Genomic DNA, 22,434 nt, shown 5'->3' with positions numbered 1-22,434 from the left:
GCCGAACTTCAAGGAGAGCTCCAGTGAAGTATTTTCTTTGCCCATCCCTAGCTCACTGAGCATTGGAAAATGGTGAGAAAACAGGATCAGGTGGTGGAGACATTTCACGGCTATCTGGAAACAATCGTAGTAGATTTTGCAAGCAAGGGGCAGTCTGAAGCATGCAAGTTGCCACTGTGGATTGATGGGTGAGAAGCTGTTGAAAATGTTCTTTCCAGCATTGCTGGATGGCATTGTCATCTTTAAGAAAAGAAATCCCATTCCGTGGGCGATGAAGATGTTGTCCATTTGACCATGGTTTATAGATGGCCCTGATGGTTTTGCATATCATGATGATCAGCATGTTGCTGGAGCTCTCTGGATTTCCTTTCCCACCACTTGTCCTTTATCTTCCCGATTTGTGTGAGTGCCAGCCTTGAGCTGTTAGAACACTGCCTTCTTAACTTGAGTCCTTGGCTTGTTCTGCCAGACAATGAAGGCGGCATGTTTTTTGTTTCAGAAGGTCATATACTTCAGCTAAGTCTTCACTGAACCAGTCCTAGTGACTACAATGTTCAAGCCCAATGGTCTTGAGGATGTAACTAATAGAATTAATGAGGGGGAGCCAGTGGATGTGCTTTAGTTGGACTTTCGGCAGGCTTTCAACAAAGTCTGACATAAGAGATTAGCGTGTAAAATCAAAGCATATGGGATTGGTGATGGTGTATTGAGATGGATAGAAAGCTGGTCGGCAGGCAGGAAACAAAGAGTAGGAATAAACGGGTCTTTTTCCAAATAGCAGGAAGTGACTAGTGGGATACCGCAGGGATCAGTGCTAGGACCCCAGCTATATATATGTATATATATATAGGATTTAGATGAAGGAACTAAAGGTAATATATTCAAATTTACAGATGGCACAAAGCTGGGTGGGAGGGTGAGCTGTGAGGAAGGGTGAGCTGTGAGGATGCAGAGATGCTTTAGTGTGATTTGGACAAGTTGAGTGAGAGGGCAAATGCATGGCCGATGCAGGATAATGTGGATAAATATGAGGTCATCCAGCTTCATAACAAAAGCAGGAAGGCAGATTATCCAAATGGCTGTAGGTTGAGAGGGGGGAAATGTGCAACAAGACACATGGGGTGGCACGGTGGCGCAGTGGCTAGCATTGCTGCCTCACAGCATCAGGGACCCAGGTTCAATGCCAGCCTCGAATCACTGTCTGTGTGGAGTTTGTACATTCTCCCCGTGTCTGTGTGGGTTTCCTCCAGGTGCTCCGCTTTCCTCCCACAGTCCAAAGATGTGCAGGTTAGGTTGATTGGCCATGCTAAACTGACCCTAGTGTCAGGGGGATTAGCAGGGTAAATGAGGGTTACGGGAATAAGGCCTAGGCGGAATTGTGGTCGGTAGAGACCCGATGAGCCTCCTTCTGTACTGTGGGGATTCTATTCTATGATTACCTGGGTGTTCTTGTACATCAGTCACTGAAAGTAAGGCAATTGTTGACCTTCATGGCAAGAGGATTTGAATACAGGAGCAGGGATGTCTGATTGCAATTATACAGGACCTTGGAATATTGTGTGAAATTTTGGTCTTCTTATCCAAGGATGTTTTTCCTATAGAGGGAGCACATCGAAGGTTTACCTGACAGATTCCTGAGATGGCGAGATTGACATACGTGGAGGGATTGAGTAGGTTAGAATTACATTCGCTGGGGTTCAGCAGAATGAGGGGGGCGGGGAGGTTCAGATCTCATAGAAACCTATTAAATTCTAACAAGACTAGACAGCGTAGATACAGGAAGGATGTTCTTGATGGCGGGGGAGTCCAGAACCAGGGGTCACAGTCGAAGGATATGGAGTAAAACATTTAGGGAAAAGATGAGGAGAAGTTTCTTCACCCAGAGAGTGGTCAGCCTGTGGAATTTGCTACCACAGAAAGCAGTTGAGGCCAAAATATTGTATGTTTTCAAGAAGTTAGATTTAGCTCTTGGGGCTAAAGGGATCAAAGGATATGGGAGGAAAGCAGGTTACTAAGTTAGATCATAATGCTTTGATCTAGGATTCCTCCATGTGGTTTTATATTTGTTCTTCTGGCAAAAGGGGGTGTATATTATAATGAAGCCACGCTAAACATATTGTCAGCAGCTGGGGGACAGCACTTGCATTGGCTTTTCTCAACCAGTTTTCTCCAATAGTTCCTCTCCAGACATTAGAGTCATGATCAACACTGGTATTAAAGTTACGCAGAAGGATGATCTTCTTTCTCGGGATGGCAGTGACGGGTTAATAATGATCAGAATAGAATGTTTCCTTAACATCTTCATCAGAGTCAAGGATCAAGGCCATTCTGATTACGGCTAAGCTATAGGTGTAGTGTCTTTCAACATTTTATTTAAACAATTGGGGAGTTCTGGCCATGAATCCAACAACTTATTCCTGATGGCAAAACAAACTCTGAATACGAGAGTTGCTGTCAGCCTTTCCTTTCCAATTGGAGGTGCATCCACCTGCTTGTTCCTTCAGCTGCCCCTTCCAAGGTAGATGTGCCTCACTTAGGCCAGTGATGTCAATTTGGAGTCTTGATAACTCACGTGATACAATCGCAGATCTTCTTTCTGGATGGTCACTCTTAAGATTATCCACGAGTGTTTCGAACATGTCAAGTTGCAATGTTTAAAGTTTACTTTCTTGAACCCGTACAGATTTTGATCCCGCAATGTGGTTCCCAAGTTAGGAGAAACAGGGACAAACTCTTTTCAGGACATTTTTTCGAGCCTCTTCCCCATTTGGGGTGAGGAGAGAGTACTCTGAAAAATACTGCACAGTCATAGATACTGCTGCCAAAGGTACCTCTTTCCCAACAAGATGTCCAGTGACTTTCATGCATTTGTCACCTGTGTGAAGACTCTTGACTAGGGGCTCCCAGGTTCACATCCCTGCCCCGATCACCAATTCTCCACTGCCACAGGACTTTACAAACAGTCCTTGGTAGAAGTCTGCATGTGACTTTGTTTGGCATTGGAACTTTGGGGCACATCACTGTCTACACAACCTTGACAGGTTGGTCGTCAAATTTTGGTCACACGTTTAACCACAATGACCAGGATTACCTTACGCTGCAGCCTTCTTCCAGCTTCGTATTTGAAGAGATGCCCTGTTCCACTTTGAGGACGTTTTGAACTACACTTTGTGTGGCAGCCACACACAACTTTGCTGCCATGGATGATTCTACCAGGGGCAAAGAGTCTCTCCTGACGACATTGCTCAGGGATCATCAGAATACATAAGCCTTTCCACCACGGAGGAATGGATGCACATATGTGGCAAAAACATGGATTGTATTTGGGAGCAGAAACCCGATCTCACGTTGTACTCCTGTATTCAGGGTTATTTAACCAAATGAGAGATTGACTCCTCTTCTCCACTGTTCACAATGCAATTTGGGCTGATTCAATGAAGACAATCGATATAACATGGAGTCTTCCTGGTCTTCAGGGCTTGGTCTCATACCAGGGTATTACCGGGCAGTGGAAAAGAAATGACTAGTTTGTAACACTTAGCCTTGTTAGTGGGAAAAAAATCTTTGCTGCAAAGAGCACTGAGAACACTGGATAATTTTAATTTGGCAGTTTGAAGGCAAACAGACTTACTAGTTTGGATTACTGAGAGCAGGATTGCTGGACAACTAGCTGGGTTCTTGGAACCTCATGAAGAGGCCAGCGCTATCTTTTCATGCCCATAATTCCACATGTAGATGTTACGTAAAGATGCAACTTTCTGAATTCCCAATTATCCACCGTCTCGATTATCTGGCAGAACTGTCAGCAAGGTCTTAGGGAAGACAGTTTTACATTGCCCAACCTACGAATGCTCTGGGTATTCATATTTCATCACCCTTTTCTTGTTTTGTTTTTCCCATTTATATTGTGTTTCTTCATTCTGTCCCGAGGGCACTGCTATACCAAACAAGCAAAATACAATTTTGGGGGCTCCAGATTTAGCTGCATTTTCCATTATTCCCTTACAGTAACTTTTACCTTGGAAATATTATCCATCATTTCGCCATGCAAGCTTGATGCTGAAATACGACGCATCAAAGCTATCCTGCAGGGTAATGGCTACACTTATCAGATCATTGCTCATTGTACATTACGCAAACTCACGAATGGGCCTAAGGCCGCCACTTTCCATCCTGAAAAATGACCTGTCTGCTTCAGATTACTTAAGGTGTCTCAAAAATTTGAACAACAAGTGAAGCTAGGAGTTCACATTGCTATTTCGCAGTCGTAACAGGAGTGGCATTTTCTACTAACAGGATTCTGCTGTCAAGTCAAAAAGACATTCTGTTTGTCACACAAATGAGTAATGTGGTAAATTAATTTCAGTATCGGTGGGATGCCAAGTAAATAGGCTGTACGTCCCAAAGACTCGTGGATCCCATCAAACCACATGTCCCTTCAGCTGTTCGCAACAGGCAAAGTACCGACTGTACCTACAGGCCTGCACTTGCAGAACTCAAAACATAATGTCCAACATTAGTTGCAATTCCGTGATTGGACTACACTTGCTAAACAAGCCTGATTGTGACAACCAATTTAAGATCCTCAGTTGGTTCACTTACGTATATCAGAAGCTCCATATATTCACGCTCAGGGCCCTACCTTTTGCAGACAGAAGGATCATTTCAATGGATTGTGCCTTTTGAGGCAAAACAAAAGCGTGAGAGACAGCCATTCCTTGGTTCATTCTCCATGGCAATGCCTTGACTGATTAGAGCTGACCTGCCTGGTTTCAATTTTTAAAAAGTCTTGGCAATTAACTGATCTCTGGTGTATTCTCCATGGCAATGTTGCTACCAAAGTCCACTTGCCAAACTGCAAGCTCTACTCATAGTATAAATCACTGTTCCTTTTACAATTGGTTTTCTTGTAAATTCTGTCCTGATGGGTGCAAGATGAAAAGCTTTGACAGCATGTCTCTTTTCTGAGCAGTGGTAGTAGCTATTTCCCTTAAGTTTCATTAGTGCTTTTTGACTTCACCATGTAATCAGGTGATACAATAAAGTAATTTGAGCAGAAGATTAAATAGTGCTGACATGCAGCATCTGTTTACCTAACAATAGCCAAGCTAGCTGATGCATCTGTCAAAGTATCCAGATTCACTCACTGCAATGATTTTGCTACACAAAGGACAATGACAAGCACCTAACATTTTAGCTATGCAGCAGAGTCCAAGGTCATTTGGCATCTTACAGCAGCATGTTAACGACAGTTTCATTAGAGCGCGTAATTTATGAACATCCACTTTGCAATTAATAATTCATATGCTGCAGACTCGAGGCTTCATTTTGTGGTTTAAAGACCTTGGAAATAAATCAAGAACAGTACAATCTGCATATGGAATTGTAGTATCCATGTAGTTAATACCAAACCACCAAATAGATTTTTGTTTTACTCAGCTATTCTGATTGAATCCATTAGACTGCTTGCTAATTTTTCACATAAAACAAGGTCAGAAGTGACAAAATCCAAGAACATACCATGATTCTCCACTTGCTATTCCAGCTTCCCTTTTCCGTCTTTCCCTGTTTGATGCTCCTTACGTTCTGCAGTCTCCTCTAGCCACTGGTTTTCTTTCTCGCAACAGAAATTCCTCATAAGCTCTTGCAATCCCTCGACAACTCAGATCTTAAAATAGCAAATGGTATAGCAAGACGTTCTTTTTAATGTACCTGGAGAAAAACACCAGCAATCCAAAGTGAAACTCAGGCAACAAAAATCACTTGGCCAAATAACGTTAATTTGCAATTTCTTTTAAGTTACAAAAGCAAAATACAAATTTCAATTTTAAAATCATAGCTTATGTAGAATTGAAACTAGTACATGAGGAGGTAACCATCTTCAAAAATGGTCACACCATTAAGGTTGAACTGAGAGCAGAGGCTCTGGGGAATATGGAACCACCAGTCTCCAGCATATCTAATTGATTGCTTGGCTGCCCCAATATTCCCAAGATTCTGGATAGGTTAAGCAGGCCAAGATTTCTTTCTTCCCATTTGACATCACCAGAAACCACAAAAATGTTGTTAAATGCACACACTATTTAAACGCCTGTTTTTTTTCCAGATGGATGAGATGCATTCAATCAGCACAGAGAAATTAATTATCTCTCATCTCATTAAATTAGTTTTTACACATGTACATAATCTCTACTCATGAACTTTTAAGAGTTCACGCACTAAATCAGAATGTTAGTTTTGCAAATTTTTCAACAGCTGCAGGGGGTTAAAAATGCCATTTCCCAAACATCCAGTAATGCAAAATCTTAGCGATAAATCTTGAGTAGTTAAAACTATCTGCCGTTCAAAAGACAGTTACTTGTGTTATTTCATCAATTGTGACTGGTATAATAACTTTTTTTTTGTTTGTGGTGAGCTATTAACATTCTTTATTGCTGAAATCAGCTATATGAATAGCCAAACTCAAGGACACACAAATAATTTCACAAAAGGAAAAGCTCAGGAATCAAATGAGCTGACTGCAGCAGGTTCCACAAAGTGCAAATTCTTGAGGAAACACAATAGGGAGTCTAATTTGCTAATTGCATCATTGGGCTACAGGATTTCACCATACATAGTAAAGGTTGTATCTTTTTAAAATTCATTTTTACAGGATGTGAGTGTCACTGGCAGGGCCCACCGTTTATTGCCCATCCCTAACTGCTCTCCATTTCAGAAGGCATTTGCAAGTCAACCACATTGCTGTGGATCTGGAGTCACATGTAGGCCAGACCAGTAAGGACAGCAGATTTCCTTTCCTAAAAGGATATTAATGAACCAGATGGGTTTTACAATGATCGACAATAGTTTCATGGTCAGCATTAGACTCGAGTTCAAATTTCACCATTTGCAGTGGCACGCTTTGAACCCAGGTCCCCAGATCTTGCCCTGGGTCTCTGGGTTGCTAGTCCAGTGACAATATCACTGCGCCACTGGCTCCCCTTTGTCTTAAATAGACTTTACATTTAATAGTGATATGGGAAAGAGCCTTTTGTTTCAGCGCATCTTCAAAAGATATATGTGGATATATGGTATATCTCCCAATTTAAAAAAATCAGTTGTTTTCCGTTTTCTACCAGCAGAAAGGCTCCAAAGCAAAATACTGCAGATACTGGAAATCTGAAATAAGTACTACATTCTGTAAATACTCAATGACAGCATCTGTGGAGAGTTAATATTTCAGGTTGACATTGTTTATGAAAAGATCAATACAAAAGCTGTCTTTTAAGTCTACGCCAACAGCAGAGAGGTTAGGCCAGTTTTGAAAGTGCCACATGTTCAGCATAAGAAAGTGTCTGTTTTAAAGTTGATAGAAAGCGAGTATTGTTTTTGCTGCTTTATATGAGAACAGTGAAATGTATAATTCACTTACGTAACTGGTTACTTGGTTTATTTCAATAAAATAGTTATCGGATAGCATTTATATTGTGTACAGAATGTATTATGGAGTTCTACCTTTTGAAAAGATGAGAATTTCGAAATGGCTTGTGTTTACATTCACATAACTAACATGCAGGTCAGTGAAGCCAAACCTAAGAAAACACCCGGCATAAAAACCCAGAAATGCAAAAGTGAGACTGAATTCCAGTGTATTAGGAGAGCACTTAGAACTAGATTCAATTAAAGAACTCAGAGTCGAGTATATTACCAGCAACACGTTGCTACTCATAGATCCAGTTTCTCCAGTAGTGTTTTTAATGGATGCATTTACTTCCTTGAACACTCGTGAGTTAGTCTCAGAGCTGGTTTGTTCGTATATTGAAGGCGCAACTGGAAAGCTGCAGTATTCATTGCACAGGAGAAACAGATAGAAAATTAAAATGTTCAGATGTACAAATCCCTCCAATAGGAGAAAGTTGTAGAAATTTTCAAAATTTCAACATTATACTATTCACACAAAACACTGCAATTAGTTGAATAGCAGAAAACTGCAGGTACAGGAAAATCTGAAGTGAAAGCAGAAAATGCTGGAAATAAGTCAGGAGAATCTGTGGAGAGAGAAACAGAGTTAATATTTCAGGCTTTCCATCAGAACTGAAAAGAATTATTAGATTTTGAGCAAGGTGTGAGTGGGACAAGGACTAAAGGAAGGTCTGTGATAAGGTGCAAGACGGGAGAGATTGAATGATGGAACAGTTAATCTTCCAGGGTCAATGGGAATGGTGATGGGGCAAGGAAAGGAAACAAAAGATGTGCCAAGAGCAGGTGCTGCTTCTGACTGAAGGCAAAAATGTGTGAAAAACTGAAGCAAATAAAGAAAACAAGATGGGTCAGTGGGTGTCACGGTGGCACAGTGGTTAGCACTGCTGCCTCACAGCAGCAGGCCCCAGGTTTGAACCCAGCCTTGGGTGACTGTCTTTGTGGAGTTTGCACATTCTCCCAGCGCCTGCGTGGGTTTCCTCCGGGTGTTTCAGTTTCCATGCTTGTGCAATGAACAACAGTGTGCTGCAAAGTGGTGACTAAATCTGCATTTGACCTGCCCAGTGTAGAGATGACCACACTGTGAAGCAGCAAATACATTAGACTAGGTTGAAAAAAGTGCATGTAAATCGCTGATTCACCTGGAATGAATGGAAAGGTGCTGTATGAAGGGGATGGAGTGTTGGGGTGTCTTGAGGAGTGAATAAGGGTATGATAAAAAGAACTGTCCCTTTAGCCCGCTGAATGGGATGGGGAAGATGTGTTTAATGGTGGCATCACACTGGAGGTGGCAGGATATCATGAATTGCCCATCCCTAATTGCCTTCAAGGAAGTGGTTGAAATGCCTTCTTGAAGTGTTGCAGTATACGTGGTGTCGGCACACCCACAGCGCTGTTAGGGAGGGAGTTCCACAATTTTGATTCAGTGAGTGTAGGAATGTCAATTTAATTAAACAAAAAACATGATGGCATATGACTCAAAGGGAATTTTGTAGGTGGCGGTGCTCCCAGGCATCTTCTGCCTTGTTCTTCTGGTGGTAGAGGATAGTGGATTAGAAGGTATTGTTGAAGAATCCTCAGCAAGTTTTTACACTGCATCCTGTGAATGCATCTTTGAATACCCCTCCAACCCGATTTTCAAGTTTGTTGATGACACCACCGTAGTGGGTTGGATCTCAAACAATGATGAGACAGAGTACAGGAATGAGATAGAAAATCTGGCGAACTGGTGCAGCGACAATAATCTCTCCCTCAATGTCAACAAAACAGATTGTCATCGACTTCTGGAAGCGTAGAGGAGAATATGTCCTTGTCTACATCAACGGGGACGAAGTAGAAAGGGTCCCCCCATGCCGCCACGATAGTTAAGAAAGCCCACTAACGCCTCTAATTTCTCAAAAGACTAAGGAAATTTGGCATGTCAGCTACGACTCACACCAACATTTACAGATGTACCATAGAAAGCATTCTTTCTGGTTGTATCATAGCTTAGTATGGCTCCTGCTCTGCCCGAGACCGCAAGAAACTACAAAAGGTTGTGAATGTAGCCCAATCCATCACGCAAACCAGCCTCCCATCCATTGGCACTATCTACACTTCCCGCTGCCTCGGCAAAGCAGCCAGCATAAATAAGGACCCCCACGCACCCCAGACATTCTCTCTTCCACCCTCTTCCGTCGGGAAAAAGATATAAAAGTCTGAGGTCACATATCAACAGCTTCCCTGCTACCATCAGACCTTTGAATGGACCTACCTTGCGTTAAGTTGATCTTTCTCTACATCCTAGCTATGACTGTAACACTACATTCTGTACTCTCTCATTTCCTTCTCTATGAACGGTATGCTTTGTCTGTATAGCACGCAAGAAACAATACTTTTCATTCTTTGCTAATACATGTGACAATAATAAATCAAATCAAATTGTAAATGGTGCACAATGCTGAGGGAAGGAGTGAATTTTTAAAGTGGCATCTGTGATGCTGATCAAAGGAGCTGCTTTGTCCCAGATGGTGTCAAGCTTCTTCTGTGTTATTGGAGTTGTACTAACTCAGGCAATTGGAGAATATTCAATTGCAATCCTGGTTTGTGCCTGACAGATGGTGGACAGATTTTGGAGTTTCAGGAGGTGAGGTACTCACCACAGAATATCCAAACTCTGACCGGTTCTTGTAGCCAATGTATTTATATTGTTAATGTCAATGTATTTATTGTCTTTTTGTCTCTGAATTCTTTGTCAATCTCTCCCATCTCTGCCAACCACTGGCTCTCTATCTATCCAGCTCTCACAGCTGCTCTCCCCTGCCGCCCCCGGACCACTACAAAAAACAAAGAACAATACAGCACAGGAACAGGCCCTTCGGCCCTCCAAGCCCGCGCCGCTCCCTGGTCCAAACTAGACCATTTTTTTGTATCCCTCCATTCCCACTCCGTTCATGTGGCTATCTAGATAAGTCTTAAATGTTCCCAGTGTGTCCGCCTCCACCACCTTGCCTGGCAGCGCATTCCCGGCCCCCACCGCCTTGTGTAAAATACGTCCTTCTGATATCCGTGTTAAACCTCTCCCCCCCCCTCACCTTGAACCTATGACCCCTCGTGAACGTAACCACCGACTGGGAAAAAGCTTCCCATCGTTCATCCTATCTATACCTTTCATAATTTTATACCCCTCTATTAGGTCACCCCTCATCCTCCATCTTTCCAGTGAGAACAACTCCAGTTTACCCAAGCTCTCCTCATAACTAAGCCCCTCCATACCAGGCAACAGCCTGGTAAACCTCCTCTGCACTCTCTCCAAAGCCTCCACGTCCTTCTGGTAGTGTGGCGACCAGAACTGGACACGGTATTCCAAATGCGGCCGAACCAACGTTCTATACAACTGCAACATCAGACCCCAACTTTTATACTCTATGCCCGGTCTTATAAAGGCAAGCATGCCATATGCCTTATTCACTACCTTCTCCACCTGTGAGTCACCTTCAAGGATCTGTGGACTTGCACACCCAGGTCCCTCTGCGTATCTACACCCTTTATGGTTCTGCCATTTATCTTATAGCTCCCCCCTACGTTAGTTCTACCAAAATGCATCACTTCGCATTTATCTGGATTGAACTCCATCTGCCATTTCTTTGCCCAAATTTCCAGCCTATCTATATCCTTCTGTAGCCTCTGACAATGTTCCTGAATATCTGCAAGTCCAGCCATTTTCGTGTCATCTGCAAACTTACTGATCACCCCAGTTACACCTTCTTCCAGATCGTTTATATAAATCACAAACAGCAGAGGTCCCAATACAGAGCCCTGCGGAACACCACTAGTCACAGGCATCCAGCCGGAAAAAGACCCTTCCACTACCACCCTCTGTCTTCTGTGACCAAGGTGTCTCTGTGCACTGTTTGAGAGCACATTTCCACTCCATCTGATGAAGGAGCAGCGCTCCGAAAGCTTATGGTATTTGCTACCAAATAGACCTGTTGGACTTTAACCTGGTGTTGTGAGACTTCTTATTCTGTGACCAAGCCAGTTTCTCCACCCATCTAGCCACCTCCCCCTTTATCCCATGAGATCCAACCTTTTGCACCAACCTACCGTGAGGGACTTTGTCAAACGTTTTACTAAAGTCCATATAGACGACATCCACGGCCCTTCCCTCGTCAACCATTCTGGTCACTTCTTCAAAAAACTCCACCAGGTTAGTGAGGCATGACCTCCCTCTCACAAAACCATGCTGACTATCGTTAATGAGTTTATTCCTTTCTAAATGCACATACATCCTATCTCTAAGAATCCGCTCCAACAACTTCACTATCACGGACGTCAAGCTCACCAGCCTATAATTTCCCAGGTTACCCTTCTACTCTTCTTAAATAACGGAACCACATTAGCTATCCTGCAATCCTCTGGGACCTCACCTGCGTTCAGTGACGAGACAAAGATTTGTGTCAGAGGCCCAGCGATTTCATCTCTCGTCTCCCTGAGCAGCCTGGGATAGATTCCATCAGGCCCTGGGATTTGTCAGTCTTTATATTCTCTAAAAAACCTAACACTTCCTCCCTTGTAATGGAGATTTTCTCTAACGGGTCAACACTCCCCTCCGAGACACTCCCAGTCAACACATCCCTCTCCTTTGTGAATACCGACGCAAAGTATTCATTCAGGATCTCCCCTACTTCTTTGGGCTCCAAGCATAATTCCCCACTTTTGTCCCTGAGGGGTCAGATTTTTCCCCTGACAACCCTTTTGTTCCTAACGTATGAATAAAATGCCTTGGGATTCTCCTTAATCCTGTCTGTCAAGGACATTTCGTGACCCCTTTTTGCCCTTCTAATTCCTCGTTTGAGTTCTTTCCTACTTTCTTTGTATTCCTCCAGAGCTCCCTCCGTTTTTAGCTGCCTGGACCTAACATACGCCTCTCTTTTCTTTTTGACCAATCCCTCAATTTCCCTGGTTATCCACGCTTCTCGAATCCTACCCTTCCTATCCTTTTTTTACAGGCACATGCCTATCCTGCAGCCTAACAACTGTTCCTTAAAAGACTCCCACATGCCAGATGTGGATTTACCCTCAAACAGCCTCTCCCAATCAACAGCTGCCAATTTCTGCCTAATCCCACTAAAGTTAGCCTTCCCCCAATCCAACACCTTACCCTTGGGACACCACTCATCCTTTTCCATCACTATCCTAAAGCTAACAGAATTGTGGTCACTATTTGCCACATGTTCCCCTATCGAAACTTTGAAGACCTGACCGGGCTCATTCCCCAGTACTAGGTCCAGTATAGCCCCCTCTCTCGTCGGGCTATCTCCATATTGTTCCAAAGAACCTTCCTGTACGCATTTTACAAATGCCTCCCCATTCAGACTCCCAGCCCTACGCGATTTCCAGTCTATACCAGGGAAATTGAAGTCTCCCACTACAACCCTATTTTTCCTGCACCTATCCACTACCTCCTGACATATCCGTTCTTCCACTTCCCTTGGGCTGTTGGGGGGGGCCTGTAGTATACCCCCAACATAGTGACAGCGCCCTTCCTGTTTCTGAGCTCCACCCACAGTGACTCGTTACACGACCCCTCTGAATTGTCCTCCCTCTGCACCGCTGTAATATGCTCTCTAACTAATACTGCTACTCCCCCACCTCTTTTGGCCCCTCCTCTGTCTCACCTAAAACACTTGTACCCCGGAATATTCAGCTGCCAGTCCTGTCCCTCTTTCAACCAAGTCTCTGTCACCGTAACCACATCCAAATTCCTCGTAAGCATTTATACTACAGTATAAATCTCATCCTATCCCAGTGCATTCACGGGCATTCAGCCTTGGATCTTCAGGTAAGCGTTCTCCAAGGCGGCCTTCACGACACACGACAGCGCAGAGTCACTGAGCAGAAACTGATAGTCAAGTTCCGCACACATGAGGACGGTCTAAACCGGGATGTTGGATTTATGTCACATTATCAGTAACCCCCACAGCTTGCCTCCTGGACTTGCACAATTTCACAAGCTGTACTGTCTGGAGACAATACACATCTCTTTAACCTGTGTTGAATGCTCCCTCCACCCACATTGTCTGTACATTTAAGACCTGGCTGGCTGTAGAGATTTGCATTCTAATCAGTATTCTGTAATTTGATTTCTGTGTCTGTGCCCTGTTTGAGAACAGAGACCACTCCATCTGACGAAGGAGCATTGCTCCGAAAGCTTATGGTATTTGCTACCAAATAAACCTGTTGGACTTTAACCTGGTGTTGTGAGACTTCTTACTGTTCTATAACCAAGCCAGTTCTGTATCCATCTAGCCAACCCACCCGAATCCCATGTGATTTTAGTTTTTGTACCAGTGTGCCATGTGGGACCTTGTCAAACGCCTTACTAAAGTCCTTCCCTCATCAATTATCTTTGTCACCTCTTCAAAAACTTCAATTAAGTTGGTGAAACGTGACTTTCCCTGTACAAAATCATGTTGCCTGTCACTAACTAATCCATTTTCTTTCAAATGTGCATATATCCTGTACCTCAGTATCTTCTTCAAAAGCTTCCCCACCACTGATGTCAGGCTCACTGATCTATAATTTCCTGGATTATCCCTACTTCTTTTCTTAAACAAGGGCTATCCTCCAGTACTCTGGAACTTCGTCTGTGGTCAAAGAAGATGTGAAGATATCTGTTAAGGTCCCAGCTATTTCTTCCCTTGCCTCCCGCAGTAACCTGGGATAGATCCCATCCCGCCCCAGGGGCTTGTCTATCTTAATGCAATTTAGGATACTCAACACTTGACATTCTCTAGAACATTCATACACCTATCCCTGACCTCAACATCTGTCATGTCCTTCTCCTTTGTGAATACCGATACAAAGTTCTCATTAAGGATATCACCCACTTCCTGTGGCTCCACGCATAACTTCCCTCCATTATCCTTGAGTGGGCCTATTCTTTCTCTTGCTGCCCCCTCGTTTCTTAGATTCTGGAAAGGTCCCATCAGATTGAAAAATGGTGAATGTGACCCCCCCTATTCAAGCAAAAGGGGTAGGGAGAAAGCAGGAAACTATAGCTGAACAACTCCCATAGCAAAATTGCTAGGATCTATTATTGAGGAAGGAGCAGAGCACTTAGAAAATCTCAATGCAACAGGCATAGTCAACATGATTTTGTGAAAGGGAAATGATGTTTGACTAATTTATTGGAGTTATTTTGAGAAAGCAACCAGAAGCATGGAGAAAGGGGAATCTGTGGATATGCTATACTTAGGTTTCCAGAAAGTGTATGATAAAGTATCACATCAAAGGTTACTGCGCAAAATAAGAGCTCATGGTGTAGAGGGTAAACACATTAGGATGGATTGAGGATTGGTGAGCTAACAGGAAACAGAGTAGGCATAAATGGGTCATTTTCATGTTGGCAAGATATGATGAGTGGAGTGCTACAGGGATCAATGCTGGGGGCTTCAACTATTTACAATTATATCAATGACCTGGATGAGGGTCAGAATGTATGGTTCCCAAATTTGCTGATGACACAAAGATTGGTAGGAAAATAAGTTGCCAATGTCCCTTTGCAAATTCCTTAGGTGAGTAGGCAGATGGAATGTAATGTGGGAAGATGTGAACTTGTCCACTTTGGCAGGGAGACTAGAAAAGCAGCATATTATTTAAATGGAGAAATATTACAGAACCCCTGAGGTACAAAGGGACTTGGATGTCCTGGTACATGAATCACAAAAACTTAATATGCAGGTTGGGCCTCTTAAGGATCAACAAGGTAATCTATGTGCGGATCCACAAGAGATGGGTGAGATCCTAAATGAATATTTCTCATTAGTATTTACTGTTGAGAAAAGCATTGATGTTAGGGAACTTGGGGAATTAAATATTGATGTCTTGAGGAGTGTACATATTACAGGGAAGGAGGTGCTGGAAGTCTTAAAGCGCATCAAGGTAGATAAATCTGCAGGATCTGATGAGGTATATCCCAGGATGTTGTGGGAGGCTAGGGAGGAAATTGCGGGTCCCCTAGTCGAGATATTTGAATCATCGATAGTCACGAGTGAGGTGCCTGAAGATTGGAGAGTGGCAAATGTTGTGCCTTTGTTTAAAAAGGGCTGCAGGGAAAAACCTGGGAACCACAGGCCAGTTAGCCTCACATCTGTGGTGGGTAAATTGTTGGAAGGTATTTTGAGAGGCAGGATCGACAGGCATTTAGAGATGCAAGGACTGATTAGGGGATGTCAGCATGGATTTGAGAGTGGAAAATCATGTCTCACAAATTTAATTGAGTTTTTTGAAGGGATAACCAAGAAGGTAGATGAGGGCAGTGCAGTTGATGTTGTCTACATGGACTTTAGCAAGGACTTTGACAAGGTACCGCTTGGTAGGTTGTTGCACAAAGTTAAATCTCACAGGATCCAGGGGAAGGTATCTAAATGGATACAAAATTGGCTTCTTGACAGGAGCCAGAGGGTGGTTGTAGAGAATTGTTTTTCAAACCAGAGCCCTGTGACCAGCGGTGTGCCTCAGAGATCAGTGCTGGGCCCACTGTTATTTGTCATTTATATTAATGATTTGGATGAGAATATTGGGGGCATGGTTAGTAAGTTTACAGATGACACCAAGATTGGTGGCATGGTGTATAGTGAGGAAGGTTATCTCCAATTACAGCGGGATCTTGATCAATTGGGCCAGTGGGCTGATGAATGGCAGATGGAGTTTAATTTAGACAAATGCGAGGTAATGCATTTTGGTAGATTGAACCAGGGCAGGACTTACTCAGTTAATGGTAGGGCGCTGGGGAGAGTTACAGAGCAAAGAGATCTAGGGGTACATGTTCATAGCTCCTTGAAAGTGGAGTCACAGGTGGACAGAGTGGTGAAGAAAGCTTTCGGCATGCTTGGTTTCATCGGTCAGAACATTGAATACAGGAGTTGGGATGTCTTGTTGAAGTTGTACAAGGCCACACTTGGAATACTGTGTGCAAATCTGGTCACCCTATTATAGAAAGGATATTATTAAACTAGAAAGAATGCAGAAAAGATTTACTAGGAAGCTACCGGGACTTGGTGGATTGAGTTATAAGGAGAGGCTGTATAGACTGGGACTTTTTTCTCTGGAGCATAGGAGGCTAAGGGGTGACCTTATAGAGGTCCATAAAATAATGAGGGGCATAGACAAGGTAGATAGTCAATATCTTTTCCCAAAGGTAGGGGAGTCTAAAACTAGAGGGCATAGGTTTAAGGTGAGAGGGGAGAGATACAAAAGTGTCCAGAGGGGCAATTTTTCCACACAGAGGGTGGTGAGTGTCTGGAACAAGCTGCCAGAGGTAGTAGTAGAGGCGGGTACAATTTTATCTTTTAAAAAACATTTAGATAGTTACATGGGCACGATGGGTATAGAGGGATATGGGCCAAATGCAGGCAATTGGGATTAGTTTAGCGGGTTTTTTTTTAAAAAAAGGGCGGCATGGACAAGTTGGGCCAAAGGGCCTGTTTCCATGCTGTAAACCTCTATGACTCTAGGTACAGCAAGTGATTAGGAAAGCAAATGGAATCTTGTTATTTATTGCAAGGGGAATTAAATATATCTGGAGTACTGTGTACAGTTTTAGTCTCCTTGTTTAAGAAAGCGTATCAATGCATTGGAAGCAGTTCAAAGAATGATCACTTGACTGATACCTGGGATGGGGTGTGGAATATCTTATGAGGAAAAGTTGGACAGGCTGGCCCTGTATCCATTGAAGTTTAGAAGATTGGAAAGTAATCTTATTGAACCATAAGATCCCGAGGGGATTGACAGGGTGGATACTGGAAGGATGTTTCCCTTTGTGGGAGAGAGGACACAAGGACACTAGAGGTCACAGTTTAAAAATAAAGAGTTTCCCATTTAAGACAGAGATGAGGAGGAATATTTTCTCTGATGGTCGTGAGTCTTTAGAATTCGCTTCCCCACTGAACAGTGAAAGCAGGGTCATTGAATATTTTTAAGGCACAGGTAGATAGATTCCTGACTAACAAGGGAGTCAAAGGTTATCAGGGGTAGGTGGAATGTGGAGTTGATGCCATAATCAGATCAGCCAGGATCTTGTTGAATGGCAAAGCAGGTTTGACAGGCTTGACTAGCCTACTCCTATTTTGTACGTTCATACGAATAGACTGAAGACTGGCACCTATAATGATAGGGTGCTCAGGAGACTGCAGAGGTGGATCATCCACTCAACACTTCTGGCTGAAGATGGTTGTAATTACTTCAACCTTTTCTTTTGCACTGATGTGCTGGGCTCCACCATCATTCAGGATGGGGATGTCTGTGAAGCCTCCTATTCTGGCTTTTGTTTAATTGTCCACCACCAGTCACAACTAGATGTGGCAGGGCTATAGAACTTTCAATTGATCTGTTGGTTGTGGAGTGCTTAAATGTGTCTATAGCATTGCTGATTCGCATGCATGTAGATCTGTGTTGTAGTTTCACCAGGTTGGCACCTCATTTTTGGTTTACCTGGTATTGTTCCTAAATTCCTCATTGAATCAGGATTGGTCCCATGGCTTGACATTAATGGTAGAATGAAGTATATAATTGGACCATGAGGTTACAAATTGTGGTTGAATACAACTCTGCTGATGATGATGGCCCATAGCCCCTCAGGGATGCCTAGTTTGAGCTGCTACATCTTTTCTGAGCCTATCCCATTTAGCATGGTGGTAGTGCCACATCGTGAAGATAGAACTTCGTTCCCACAAGGACTGTGCAGTGGTCAAGCCTACCAATGCTGTCCTGGATAGATGCATTTAAGAACATAAGAAATAGGAGCAGGAGTAGGCCATCTAGCCCCTCGAGCCTGCCCCGTCATTCAATAAGATCATGGCTGATCTGAAGTGGATCAGTTCCACTTACCCGCCTGATCCCTATAACCCCTAATTCCCTTACCGATCAGGAATCCATCTATCCGTGATTTAAACGTCTTCAAAGAGGTAGCCTCCACCACTTCAGTGGGCAGAGAATTCCAGAGATTCACCACCCTCTGAGAGAAGAAGTTCCTCCTCAACTCTGTCCTAAACTGACCCCCCTTTATTTTGAGGCTGTGCCCTCTAGTTCTAGCTTCCTTTCTAAGTGGAAAGAATCTCTCCACCTCTACCCTATCCAGCCCCTTCATTATCTTATAGGTCTCTATAAGATCCCCCCTCAGCCTTCTAAATTCCAACGAGTACAAACCCAATCTGCTCAGTCTGTCCTCATAATCAACACCCCTCATCTCTGGTATCAACCTGGTGAACCTTTTCTGCACTCCCTCCAAGGCCAATATATCCTTCCGCAAATAAGGGGACCAATACTGCACACAGTATTCCAGCTGCGGCCTCACCAATGCCCTGTACAGATGCAGCAAGACATCTCTGCTTTTATATTCTATCCCCCTTGCGATATAGGCCAACATCCCATTTGCAACAGGTAGATTGGTGAGGATTCTCCCCTCAGTTCTCTCACCACTACCACAGTTCCAGTTTGACAGAAATGTCTGACAAGACTCAGCCAATTTATTTCAGTAGTGATGCTACCAAACTTCTGCTGGTGATTAACGTGAGTCCTTGCTATCCACAGTGCTTCAGCGATGTTCAACATGGAGGTGTATTCATTCATTAGCTGAGATAGGATGGCAAATGAAAATTAGTGATAACAAGTGATAATCCTTGTCCATATTTGACCTGATGACATGAGACTTCATAGGGTTGAGAATCAATGGGGAGGACTGCCTGGGCCACTTCCTCCTGACTGCATACCATTGTGCTGTCGTCTCTGGACAGTGGAACAGGATATACCAGGGATGGTAATGAAGGAGACTGGGACGTTGGCCATACGGTATGATTTGGTGAATGTGATGACATGTTGCTCCACTAGTGTTGCTCCACTAATCTGTGGGACAGCTCTCCCAATGTTACCACAAGTTTCTAGATGGTAATGACAGAGTCTTGTAGGGTTGATGGGTTGGGTGTGCCCACTGTCATTTCCAGTGCCTAGGTCAATGCAACACCAGGTGGTGAGTCTAATCTTATTCTTATTTAAATTTAACACAACTAAATTGCTTGCTTGGCCACTTCAATGGGCAGTCAAAAATCAGCCATGTAGGCCAGATTGGGTCACAATAGCAGATGTCCTTTCCTGAAGGACAATATAGTGATATTATAAGGTTCTCACGACAACCCGGTAGTTGCATGACCACCATTACTAGTAACTAGTATTTTATTCCAGATTTATTAATTTAATTCAAATTCCCCTAACTGCCGTGGTGGGATTTGAACTCTCATCTCTGGAGCATTATTCTAGGTCTCTGAATCACTAGTCCGGTAGCATTACCATTGTGCTACCATCCCATGTTTATTTTTAACAATGTAAAAATACTTGCATTTATATTGCCCATTTCATGACCTCAGGACATCATAGAGCACTTTACAGCCAATAAAGCAACTCTGATGTGTAGTTACTGATGTGAAGTAGGGAAGAAGTAGTCAATTCACCCAGAGGTCCCACAAACAGCAATGTGTTAATGGCCAGATAATCTGTTTTAGTGATGCTGACTGGAGAATAAAAATATTGCCCAATAATCTGTTTTAGTGACAAAAACACTTCAAGGGTCCAGACTCGAAACATTAGCTCTATTCTCTCTCCACCGATGCTGTCAAACCTGTTGAGATTGTCCAGCATTTTCTGTTTTTTGTTTCAGATTCCAGCATCTACAATAATTTGCTTTTAGCTGGTTTAGTGATGTTGATTGAGAGATAATTATTGGCCAGGATACAGGGGAGAAAAACTGCCTGTTCCTTTACTAGGACAGTTTACTTTTGCTATTAAGACACGATACCTATACTGACCTCCTCAAGTTGCCACAATAACTCTAAACATAGCACTCATGACTTCAGTTTCAAACATCATGTATGCCTAGGTCAAATTAATTTCAAGGTTTTTTGATTTGATTTGTCACATATATAGTATACAGTGAAAAGTATTGTTTCTTGCGCTATGCAGACAAAGCATGCCATTCATTGAGAAGGAAAGGAGAGGGTGCAGGATATACTGTTACAGTCATAGCTAGGATGTAGAGAAAGATCAACTTAATATTAGATAGATCCATTCAAAGGTCTGATGGCAGGAGGGAAGAAGACAGCACAATGAATGGTATGCAGTCAGGAGGAAGTGGCCCAGGCAGTCCTCACCATTGACTCTCAACTCTATGAAGTCTCATGTCATCAGGTCAAATATGGACAAGGATTATCACTTGTTATCGTTAATTTTCATTTGCCATCCTATCTCAGCTAATGAATGAATACACCTCCATGTTAAACATCGCTGAAGCACTGTGGGTAGCAAGGACTCACGTCGGTGGTACATGACCTCAAGACTTTTGTATCTTTCACCCAATGGAAGAAGGTGGATGAGAGAATGTCCAGGGTGCGTGGTGTCCTTGGTTATGCTGGCTGCATCTTGAGATACAAAGTAGCCATTGGATAAGAGCCAATATAAAATCCCTAGCAAGATCCTAGTTAAGAATACTGAATGCAATATTGAACATCACATTATAGGAAGGACTCTGAACTTTTGCAGAAAGTGCAATGAGATTCACTCGAATGCTGACAGGTCTGACTTAAGTACACAGACAGATTTGAACATGGTGTCTTTCTTCCCTCAGAACAACACAGGGTAGAAAGAAACAGCTGTTTTCAGTAGCTGAAACAAGTCAAGAGCTAGGGGCCATAAACGTAAGAGATACAGAACAAAGAGCAGGAGAGATTTCTTCACAGTGCTGTACGGCTATGGGATTCACTTGAGAATTAGTGATGAATGTTAACATAGTTTCTGCATCAAAGATTAGATTGAATAGTTGGATGAAGCAGAAGGGGCTGAATGAGTAGGAGAATTGGATGGGCCAACATAATTAGAAATACTTATTCACAACAGGTGAATGCCACCACAGACTGGATGAGCCAAATGGCATGTTTCTGTATTATAACTTTTATGTATTTCTATTAAGGTTGTCAATTAATCACAGTTAACTTCCTCGAATAACATGATTAAGATTAATTTTTTCAATGCTTGTTAATCATGGAATGGAAGAGTACCCGGGTAGAAATTTTTTAATTACAATCAATTGCTGACCACATGCATCAATCACATGCTGATTTGCCTGCAGCCTTCGGAATATCACAACTCTTCACTGTAGATTCTGTATACATGGAAGCTTATGCAGGCATTGCATATTTGTGAACGTGTGTCACTGTTACGTCTCAATTAAATATGTTACCAAAACAAAGATTACCCAAGATTAACATTTTCAATTGTGAGATTAGTTACTGTGCAGCCCTTGTTTCTGTGTCTTTCTGAACTATACAGAGTCAGATTCACCTTGTGGTGCAAGAGATATCCGATGCAATGTACTCCAATACTAAGAACTTGTAGGACAGACTAGATGAAACTTTTCCACATGACTGCACGATTGTCTTTTTCATCCAATTCTCTCCCCTTGTCCCCCCAAAAGCAGTAATGCATGAGACAGTAGTTCTAAATGCACTAATAGGTCTCTAGTATCTCACCCAGGTTACCATTCACAAGGTCAATATGGATGACAGAAGACATTTTAGCTCATCTTTCTAGAAAGGCACTACCCTTTTAAGATATCAAATGGTTTGTTCAATGTTTCAAGTGTTTCATTTTTACCACTCCGCTAAGAGGGCCATTTCATGCATTGATTCCACTTTGTGTAAAGAACAACTTCCACAGATGTGCACTAAATTTTTCTTTGACCAGTCCCATTCGCAATGCTGAGGAAATAATTTTCAATTAAGTAATTTTCAATGATTAGGAAGTAATTTTCTGCATTTCTTTCCACACATCATTCACAAACACAAAAAAACCCTTCCTGCGCTGTGCAGACTCAGAAAGCCACCCACTCACTGACCGTTCAGTGACTGTGCCCTGGCACTCCTACGTGTGCAGGAATCCTTCTCACAG

The 22,434-nt window shown here is 42.9% G+C and overlaps 1 protein-coding gene across 35 annotated transcripts in view; it reads right to left on the bottom strand.

Moving 5' to 3' along the window:
• The window catches only part of strbp (spermatid perinuclear RNA binding protein), a 187,711-nt gene that overhangs the window by 89,403 nt on the left and 75,874 nt on the right, over positions 1 to 22,434 (bottom strand). For 21 of the 35 annotated variants that reach the window (XR_013499347.1, XM_078226530.1, XM_078226525.1 and 18 more), the window contains 2 exons: positions 7,688 to 7,817; positions 5,521 to 5,712 (listed from right to left, as the gene is read on the bottom strand). Coding sequence is in view for 16 of the 35 variants with exons in the window: in XM_078226558.1 (XP_078082684.1) it covers positions 5,521 to 5,523 (3 nt within the window). In the remaining 19 variants the exon portion in view is untranslated. The remainder of the gene's footprint in view (positions 1 to 5,520; positions 5,713 to 7,687; positions 7,818 to 22,434) is intronic. The other 14 variants (XM_078226527.1, XM_078226526.1, XM_078226545.1 and 11 more) reach the window with 1 other exon arrangement.

This window comes from Mustelus asterias, chromosome 13 (assembly GCF_964213995.1).
Source record: "Mustelus asterias chromosome 13, sMusAst1.hap1.1, whole genome shotgun sequence".
In the NCBI taxonomy this organism is placed as follows: Eukaryota; Metazoa; Chordata; class Chondrichthyes; order Carcharhiniformes; family Triakidae; genus Mustelus; species Mustelus asterias.
The sequence above is the reverse complement of the archived record's forward strand: the minus strand, read 5'-3'. Positions and strand labels throughout refer to the sequence as shown.